The sequence below is a fragment of the Nelumbo lutea genome, chromosome 8 (genome assembly GCF_056320005.1).
Source record: "Nelumbo lutea isolate HS-2025 chromosome 8, American lotus-T2T, whole genome shotgun sequence".
Classification (NCBI taxonomy): Eukaryota; Viridiplantae; Streptophyta; class Magnoliopsida; order Proteales; family Nelumbonaceae; genus Nelumbo; species Nelumbo lutea.
The window spans coordinates 55046989-55057226 of NC_142691.1; the positions used below are offsets into that span (position 1 = coordinate 55046989).

Genomic DNA, 10238 nt, shown 5'->3' on the forward strand with positions numbered 1-10238 from the left:
GATGGTGATATTGAGATGGAAATTGAAGGGGAGGAGAGAAAATGTACCCATGATGAACTGGAAGTCTCACTCCATGCTATTATGGGCCACACACCAGGGAGCATCATGAAGGTCAAAGGGAAGGTGGGAGGTGAAGAAGTAACTACGTTGGTGGACTCAGGGAGCACCCATAATTTTCTCAGCACCAAGTTAGCACAACAAGTGGGCCTAAAACCCATGGTTAGTTCAAGGTTGCAGTAGCAAATTCTCAAACCTTGGTCAACTGGGTAAATGTTTTGTCATTTCTTTAATATTACAAGGTGTTACCTTACAGATTGACTTTCATTTGTTACCCATCGAGGGATATGAAGTGATTTTAGGGACCTAGTGGGCTACTCTTGGTCTCATCATGTGGGATTTTTTTAACCTCCGTATAAAATTCTGGGTTAATGGACGTGAAGTGTTGTTATAGGGGATACCACCCCTTGTTAGAAATGCCACACATAATCGGGTTATCAAGAAGAACCATTAATGCATCTTGTTGCATCCCTTAGAAGGCAAATTATGCCTTTCAACTGAGCCCAATTCTCTTCAGATGTAGGAGCTACTAGTTAGCTTTTTAGACTTATTTGATGAGCCCAGAAACTTGCCCCCACTTAGAGCCCATGGTCACAAAATCAACATTCTTCCATATACGGGGCCAATCTGCATGAGACCCTACCGCTACCCCCACTATCAAAAGTCTGAAATTGAAAAAATAGTAGTTGAACTTCTAGCTACAAGCATGATTCATCCCAGCAATAGTCCATATTCATCTCTTGTACTTCTTGTCAAGAAGCATGATGGGTCTTGGAGGATGTGTGTAGATTACTAAGCGTTCAATCAGATCACCATTAAAGATAAGTTCCCTATTCCTACTGTTGATGAATTACCAGATGAGTTACATGGTGCATGTTATTTTTTCTAAGCTAGACCTTCGCTTTGGATATCGTCAAGTTAGAATACACCCTGCTGATGTGGCTAAGACTGCCTTTAGAACACATCAGGGGCACTATGAATTTTTAGTCATGCCCTTTGGGTTGACTAATGCACCCTCCACATTTTAGTCCCTTATGAACGAGATATTCCATAATTGTTTACGGAAATTTGTTCTTGTATTTTTTGATGATATTTCGGTTTATACCTCTGATTGGGGCAAACATATGAGACATTTGAAGCATGTATTCTCTATATTAAGAGCTCACCAGCTATCTATCAAAAAAGAAAAATGTTTGTTTGGACAGATGTAGGTGAAGTATTTGGGGTACATTATTAGTGCTAAAGGAGTGGAGGTTGACCCTAAAAAGGTGAATGCTATGTTAAACTGGCCCAAGTCCAAATCTGCAAAGGCATTTCGTGGATTTCTAGGACTTACGGGATATTATCGTAAGTTTGTTGAAGGCTATTGGAAAATTTCCAGTCCATTGACTCAGATGCTTAAAAAGAACTCTTTTTCATGGACTGAAACAACTAAAGATGCATTTTGTCAACTCAAAGAAGCAATGACACACTCTCATGTATTGGCTCTTCTAGATTTTTCTCAACCCTTTACGGTGGAGTGTGACGCCTCAAGAATCGACATAGAAGTGGTTCGGATGCAACAAGGACAACCAATCTCTTACATCAGTCAAGCTCTCCAAGGAAAGAACCTCTTGCTCTCCACTTATGAAAAAGAGGTATTGGCCTTGATACTAAATGTACAAAAGTGGTGGCATTATGGGGTTTGATTTTGTATTGAATATAAAAAAAATGAGTTGAGAACAAGGTGGTAGATGAATTATCCAGAAGAGATGAAGGCGACAATCCAAATGATCTAAATGGGCCTGCTCTACTGGCACTAACACAACCCTTTTCACATTGGATCAAAGCTGTCAAATCTGACCAGCATGAATACGCTAAAAAACAATTCCTAATATGGCTATGTGAGCAAAATGAAGCTGTTGAGCCATGGGAATGCAGAGGAGGAGCATTATACTTCAAAGGAAGAATTTACTTGGCTGAAGACTCTGAGCTGATCACACTCATAGTGGGCCAATTCCACAATGCTACTCATGAAGGTACTTCAAAACTATTAATAGACTCAAAACAACTTTCTTTTGGAAGGGAATGAAAGCCCACGTGAAAAAGTTGATCAGATAATGCACCATCTGCCAACGTAACAAGCAAGAGCAAGTCAGGCCAGCGGGGTTTCTCCAACCCCTACCAATTCCGGAGCATATATGGGTCGGTGTCTCTATGGACTTTGTGGAGGGTCTACCTAAGTCCAATGGGAAGACTACTATCCTAGTTGTAGTGGACCGTTTATCCAAATATGCCCACTTTGTCCCACTAGGCCACCCTTACACAGCCTATAAAGTGGCACAACTTTATTTTGATCATATTTTCAAACTTCATGGTATGCCCAAAACCATAGTATGTGATCGGGATCCCACATTCATGAATTCATTTTGGAAGGAGTTGTTTGAATTGAAGGGAACAAGCTTCAACTTCACTTCAGCTTATCATCCCCAGTCAGACAGTCAAACTGAGGTATCCAATACAACTTTGGAGATGTATTTAAGGTGTTTTGTAGACTCTCAACCTAACACATGGGCTAAATGGTTAGCTTGGGCTAAGTTCTGTTACAATACAAGCTACCATTCATCTATTCAGTGCACACCATTTGAAGTTGTACATGGTAAGTCAGCTCCCTCACTGATCCCATATGTACTAGGAACAACTGCACATGCTTTAGTTGAAGAAGCCTTGTTCCAATGTGATTAGACATTGCTAGAGCTTAAAACTCACATCCGTAGAGCCCATGACAGGATGGAGAAAGTCTATGATACTAAACATAGAAATATACAATTTGAGGTGGGAGAATGGGCGTACTTGAAATTACAGCCATATAGAAAAAAGTCAGTGGTTACAAGAAGGAATATGAAATTGGCACCAAAATTCTATGGGCCTTTTTAGATCATAGGCCGAGTGGGCCCAATCACATACAAGTTACTTCTGCTAGAAGGGTCGAGAACCCATAATGTATTTCATGTGTCCCTACTCAAGAAACATATAGGGCCTCATAGTTCTTCCTAGTCAGAATTACCCCATAATCTACACCTTGAAGAAGAATATCATCCATACCCTCAAATAGTGATTGATCGAAGGGTCAAGCGAGGCAATCAAGAAGTTCTTATTCATTGGCGTGGATTATCACCGGCTGAGACTATTTGGGAACCAATTGGTCACATGAAGCAGCAATTTCCTGAATTTTCCCTTGAGGACAAAGGAAATCCTTAGGAGGGGAGAGTTATTACGGGCCTACTATGCACATGGATAACATGCAAGCCTTGCATGGGCCCTTGAAACATTCTAACAGCTCCAAGGGAAGGCCAGTCAATGCTGTTAGGCCCATTGTTTACTTCCAATTGGAAATGCCTAAGACGATTTTCTCGCCATTATCTCTTATTAGTAGGAGTTAGTTTTTATCTGTAGAGTTGTTTTTTCGGTTGCGGGGTGTAACTCGTTAAATACCATTACTTTCTTGAGTGAACATCATCATTATCTAGCATTAAACTTATCTTAACTTGGGAGGTTTTTCTGAGTTGCCTCAAACTAACCCAGAAATACTGGTTACTTTCTTGCCAAGATAGGGAAGACTAACCGAGAGCATCCTCTTGTAGACTCTCCGGTAACCTATTCTGGACAGTCTGCTCTCCTGCAGAGACCCATCACACGTTCAGTTAGGGCTGCTCGTAACAAAAGAACTCTTATTTTACCAGTTTGCTCTGTTCTGTCAGGAACTAGCTCTCTGCAAGTAGAACTTTTAGAGAATTCCGTTACACTTCTCTGTGTATAGGTTTTCTGGTTCTTCCTGATCTTGTTGATGAATGTGCAGAAACTTTGTACATGGGGCTTTGTATTTTGAATAGTTAATACAATACACCAGCTCTTTCAACAAATTATAGTAAGAAAAGCAATACTTGTGTCATTAGCTAAATGATTTGTATTGCACCAAAAGCTCACGAATGCAAAAAGTTGGGATCCAAAAATGATGATCCACATTTAAGATTTTAAGGCGCTCTATGGTCAAAAATTAATATGAAAACAATATAGGCCAAAGTCTCCCAATCATGGGTCCAGTGGCCTCAAATTCAAGAGAAAAAAAAAAGGGTTGTGGTCTGTGGTGATACCCTAAAAAAGGTGTAGTAGGGTCTATTGGGCTCAAATTCAAAAAGTGAACAAAAGTAGTGATCGATAGAAAGAGTTTCCTTTTGTTTTTCACTTCGTTGTTGCTTCCTTCCATCCGACATCCAACAGAGATTCATTCCAACCGTGAGATGACTGACTCCTGCTTATGAATCTGAAATCCTTTATTAATCCTGCAACGAAAAATGAAAATCAAAATAGAGAACTTTCTCATTACTTTCTGAGTCGACATAGGACCATGGGATTTTGATCATAGAGCCAGATTGATAGAATCTCAGATAGACAGTTCTAGTTCAATTCCTGAGTGTGAACCCAATGTGTCAGTATTCTCTTCCTTGGGTGAAGCTTCTATACATAGCTTCTCTTCTTACCTCCTTTATAACCTCCTCACAGCTTCTGTGTTGCTACCAGGGTCCCCAAATGATCAAAGAAGGATAGGAACAAAGAATATTTGGAAATTTCATGGAATCAACCAATGCACAAGCAGCTACTAAACAGTAATCACTGTATCTCATTTTTTTTTTGCCTGTTTAGAAGAGCTGAAGTGCGGAAGCTTCTGGCTTTCCGAGAAAGATCAAGCTACTCTTAAAGCCACAAAACAGTAATACCACAGAAGCCATGGAGCAAGTTAACAATATATATATATATATTTTTATCGATTGCTTCTACCGTATCGGAATATTATATTTCTTTTTTGCGCCAATGAGTGATGAATTAATAGATATGACAATTTGATGGGCCCAGATGCTAATAATTGCTTTTTGCCAGCCGCTTTGTCTGTTTCAGATGAGCAACAACTCTCGAGCTGTCTTCTCTTCAAGCCAACGACTTGACTCTGATGAGTGGTGACTTCCAGTTTTGAATTGATCCACTCAACAGGCGGAAGCCGGAGGAATATACATATATATCAATGGAGATTCACGAAGCTTTTTGAGAGCAAGAGAGAGAACAAGAGAATGGAGGAAGGGCTTTCTGAAAGCATGAAAATAGAGAGACAGCTTTGTGAAGCAGCACTGCAAGGGAATGCAAAATCTTTGTCTGGTTTGCTTGAAAAAGACAGTCTAATTCTTGATAGAGTGATTGTGGGTTGTATCAGGGAGTCTCCTTTGCACACAGCAGCAACGCTCGGTCACGTTGATTTTGCTAAATTACTCTTGAGCTGCAAGCCTGAACTTGCTGGCCTCAAAGACCCACGAGGACATACTCCGCTTCACTTGGCATCAGCAAGAGGGCACCTTGAAATCGTGAAAGCTTTGCTAGATCAAGATTCTGGCCCTGGACTCTGCCTTGCTCGCGATGCAGATGGAATGATTCCTCTCCATCTAGCAGCAATTGAAGGCCAAGTGGATGTCATTAAAGAGCTGGTTAAGAAGAAACCTGGAACAGTTCTTGAACTTGTGGGTCGTGGTGAGACCATTCTACACCTCTGTGTTAACCATGGGCGTTTGAATGTGTTGGAGCTTCTGCTGGTTTTAATGGGTAACTCCGATAGGTATGTAAACGTCGGGGATGCTGATGGCAGTACTGTCCTGCATCTCGCCGTAGCTGACGAGCAGGTTGAGGTAAGATCTTATTCATGGCTTCTAATTATCATAGTTTTGTGTTTTTGTATAGAGATTCCTGTAAAAGAAGGGATTGATTTTGATTTTGCGCGAAGATGCAATTGGAATTTGTTGTCTCAAATTCCCAATTCTAAGCCTGGAATTAACAAGTTGTAGAACAAAACATAGGCCAAAACCAATGCTTGAGGGGAGGGACTTCTTGTTTTTTTAATCCCCAGTTTCCCCTTTTGCTCCGGCATGTCTTTCCTTTCCCTTTTTTCTCCGGCATGTCACTGCTACACACCTGCCGTCTATCTGTAACTCTGTTTCTGTTCCTTGACCTAGTTCTTGTTCTGTGCAACTGCCGGCCATCTACACCGCTGCAGATCCATGTTTCCGGCGATGTAAAGTCTTTGGACCTTAGTTTTCTCGGTGATGAAGGTGGAAAATTCCTCTGGATTGTTCGTTACAAAAGTGACAAAGATGTTTTCACTATTTGACAAATTAAATGCCGTTAAGAAGTGTATTGGTTGTAATTAATCGGAGCAATAACATTTCTGGTTTCCTGTATCTAATTCATTCCAAATCCAAGCAAATCAGTCCATTTAATTAGAAATAGTATATGATAAGGATAATTCAATGATTGTGCTCTGGATTTCGTTGAATTATGAACGCCCATCGTCTTTAACATTCAGACAAAATAAGATTAAGGTTTTCGTTTTCTTCGCGTCTAATGAGTCATCATTATTCATTCCTAAGTTTTCGGGTGTGCTCCTATAGCACCAGCTCCTTGCGGGCTTCAATGCTAAGCCCATTCCGGAATCATAAAATAGGGCGATTGAAAGAATGGATTTCCACAACCCCAGCCTCTTCATCAGTGGCTTCGTCTTCCAAGATGCTAAGCCCATTTCGGCCCAGCCCATGATCATCGCCCTCTTAGGCTGTTACTGTGGGTAGAGTGACTTTGCACCAAGGAATGTAGAATGTCAATGTCTCATCTCAATGATGCGGCTTAATTGGGTAGCCTGCCCCAACCCCTAAACGGGATAGGCCGATAGGGCCGGGTTTTAGGTTTAGCCCAATTGTATTGTACCATGCATATATAGTTTAATTTCTTGACCAAAACGTGTGTTGCTTAAATTGCGCAGATCATCAAATTTTTGCTTAGCAAGACAGAAATAAAGATTGATTCTGTGAATAAAAACTCCTTCACAGCTTTTGATATTTTAACACAAAGTCCGAAGAACAACTCCAAAGACGAGGACATCAGAAACGCTCTACAAGGCCAGCACAATGCCGTCCAGGTTGTAGCAAATGGAGCCAATCTCATCAGTGCCCAGAGATACGGTCAGCACAGAAGAGCAACGAGAGAACAAAAGGGACAGAAGAAACTGGATAGAGAAGAAGAGAGAAGCGTTAATGGTGGTGGCAGTACTGATCGCCACCATGGCTTTTCAAGTGGCAGTAAAGCCTCCAGGTGGTGTGTGGCAAGATGACGTTCCAGGCGATCCTCTCAACACCAATCCAAACTCACATAAAGCAGGCAAGGCCATACTAGCCTACAAGAATGGAGCAAGATTCCGCCAAATATTTCGTTGCAACACAACAGGATTTGCTGCCTCCCTAAGCATAATCCTATTGCTTTGCTGGTAGGCGGATTGCCATGGAGGAACAGGTTGTTTATGTGGATTCTGATGGTGGGGTTGTGGGCCGCGATTACATCCATGGCCCTCACTTACCTGCTTTCCTTACTAGCCTTGACGCCAAAGCATGTGTTGCAAAAGATGGATCAGCAACTGGGCATTTGGTTGATCATGACGGCACTTCTTCTCTTGGGCCACACTATTCGGCTCATCCTATTGTGGTTTAATTTAGACATGGCTAGAATACCCGATAAACTGACTGATCCCAACATGGCTGAAAATTTTAAATTTTGCAACCCTCGCAGCAACGTTGACGATGCTGCTGCTTAATTGATAATAATGTATAAGAAAAGAAGAAGGAAATATAATTGTTCCACACCTGAGCTTGGAATTGAAGGAAGTTGATTGAGTGTACGTAGCAGTTGAGTGGAGCTCTGGTTCAGATTTTTTCTTGGGGCTTCATGGGTCTATCCAACGAGTCAGATATCCTACCAACTCATCAGCCACCATTAATTAGTTGGCGGAGCTCAGTTTTATTTTTCCTTGTCTTGAGGCCAAAACCACATCAAACATTAGCCATTCAGTTGTTATATATATTTATTTATTTAGTGTTAATTATAATCATCATAAGAAATAAGACTTTATGCAGTTCATTTTGATGAATTTTACTGCTGAACCAGTGCCTCATGATCATGCTCAGCTGTCCTGCCACAAACATCTAATAGCACGCCCTTCTGATTTCCATTCATTTTTCGTCCTGAATGAGCAAAAAAGCTTTTCTGTTTTGAATCTATGATCTTGTTGAATAGTGCTTCAAATTTAGTGGAAATGTTGAATAGTGCTTCAAACTTAGTGGGTGATTTACTTCCTAATTGTTAAATTGTTAGGCATTATTTTTGATTTACTTCCTAATTGTTAGGCATTAGTGGAACATGTTTATCCACTTTCTAGTTTAATTGCTTATTTTTAATTAAGGTTAGTTTTGCCGTAAGCCTTTTTATTTGGACCCCAAACATTGCTTTTTTCAATATGAATAGAATTGGTTGTGACTTTGTTTTTTTTTTAAACATAAAAGTTCAATTTCCCAACAATTTCTTTGGTATCAGAGCAAGGTTGGGTCTTTGTCTGGGCAAAGGGTAAAGAAGAGAGAAATTCCGCCATGGCAAGCAATGGAACCAATTCATCAGCTTTGCCCCTAATTCCAGTATTTAAAGGGGAAAATTATCACTTATAGAGCCTCAAAATGAAGACCATGTTCAAATCTCAAGAGTTGTGGGACTTGGTGGAGAAGGGATTTGAAGACACAAATCCGGCCAAGCCCGATTTGCGGTTGCAAGAAAACCGTAAGAAGGATGCAAAGGCTCTGTTCCTCATTCAACAGGCCCTTGATGAATAAATTTTTCTAAGAATTGCAGCAACTAGCACCTCTAGTCAAGCATGGGAGATTCTAAAGCAAGAATTTTTGGGCGACAGGAAGGTAATTACTGTAAAACTACAGACTCTTTGTCGTGATTTTGAAACGTTGCCCATGAAAGAAAAAGAATCTGTGCAAGTATTTTTATCTAAGGTATTTGGGATTGTTAATCATATGAAGTCATATGGTGAAAGTGTTAGTAATGAAACTGTTGTGAGTAAGGTTTTGAGGAGTTTAACCTCAAAATTCGATCATGTAGTTGCTGCAATTGAAGAGTCTAAGGACTTGTCTACTTATACTTTGGATGAATTAATGAGTTATCTGTTAGCCCATGAAGTTAGGCTGAGCAGATCCTATGAAAAGTTTGAGGAGAAGGTTTTTCATGTTAAGGGGGAGTCTTCTTACAAGGGAAAGTCGGAAAATTTAGGAGGCCGGGGAAAGAGTAGAGGTGGTCGAGCTCACGGTGGCAGTAAAGGAAGAGGCCAATTTGGTGATCAACGCCAACACAAAAGCACCATCCAATGCCGATATTGCAAGAAATTGGATCACAAAGAAGTAGATTGTTGGACCAAGCAGAAAGATGAGCAGAAACAAGCCAATTTTATAGAGAAAGTTGAAGAGGAGAGCAAGTTATTCATGGCTCATTCTCCTATTGATAATGCTTCCAATGGAGTGTGGTTTCTGGATAGTGGATTCTCCAACCATATGTCCGGAACAAAGTCTCTTTTGAAAGAATTTGACGAGTCACAGAAAGGCGAAGTTCGACTCGAAGACAACAAGCAAATACAAGTTGAAGGGAAATGTACAATTGCCATCAAAACCTCACAAGGTAATGTAAAACTCCTCCATGATGTGCAATATGCTCCTAATTTAGCTCATAATTTGTTGAGTGTTGAGCAATTGATAGATGGTGGATACTCTATTTTGTTTGATGGTGGTTGTTGTTCTGTTCAAGATAAGAAAAGATGACATATAATAGTTAGCATTCCTACGGCACAAAATAAAATGTTTCTGTTAAGAGTCTCTGAAGTAAGAAATTATGCCTTGATTGCTAGAGCTAGTGATGCAAAAATGTGGCATTTGCGTTATGGGCATTTAAATGTGAAAGGGCTGAAATTGTTGGCTAAAAAAATATGGTTGTTGGGTTGCCGAAAATTGATGGTCTTGATTTTTGTGAAGGTTGTGTCTATGGGAAACAAAGTAGAAATTCATTTCCTATAGACAAGTCATGGAGGGCTTCTGATTGTCTTGAATTGGTACATGCTGATGTGTGTGGTCCAATGAGTATTGAATCATTTGGTGGAAGCATATATTTTTTGTTATTTACTGATGATTATAGCCGCATGAGTTGGGTGTATTTCTTAAAATTCAAATCAGAAACTTTTGAAACTTTCAAGAAATTCAAAGCATTAGTGGAGAAACAAAGTGGGCGCC

At 40.3% G+C, this 10238-nt stretch overlaps 2 protein-coding genes across 5 annotated transcripts; both read left to right on the forward strand.

Annotated features, from left to right (window-relative positions):
• Positions 1-4985: 4985 nt before the first annotated feature.
• LOC148844253 (uncharacterized) lies at positions 4986-8051 on the forward strand. Of its 4 annotated transcripts, none has more exons than XM_088957108.1 (2): positions 4986-5768; positions 6963-8051. In XM_088957108.1, exons 1-2 carry the CDS (start codon positions 5163-5165, stop codon positions 6975-6977), a joined length of 621 nt encoding a protein of 206 aa, XP_088813234.1. In that variant the 5' UTR covers positions 4986-5162; the 3' UTR covers positions 6978-8051. The 4 variants fall into 4 exon arrangements, with proteins under 4 accessions (XP_088813234.1, XP_088813231.1, XP_088813230.1 ...); XM_088957105.1 differs by lacking the exon at positions 6963-8051 and adding an exon at positions 6134-6328; XM_088957104.1 differs by having other exon boundaries at positions 4995-5768; positions 6896-8051.
• Positions 8052-8918: 867 nt separating this feature from the next.
• LOC148844254 (uncharacterized) lies at positions 8919-9773 on the forward strand. The gene has a single exon (XM_088959523.1). The coding sequence runs from the start codon at positions 8919-8921 to the stop codon at positions 9771-9773; it is 855 nt and encodes a 284-aa protein (XP_088815649.1).
• Positions 9774-10238: the final 465 nt, after the last annotated feature.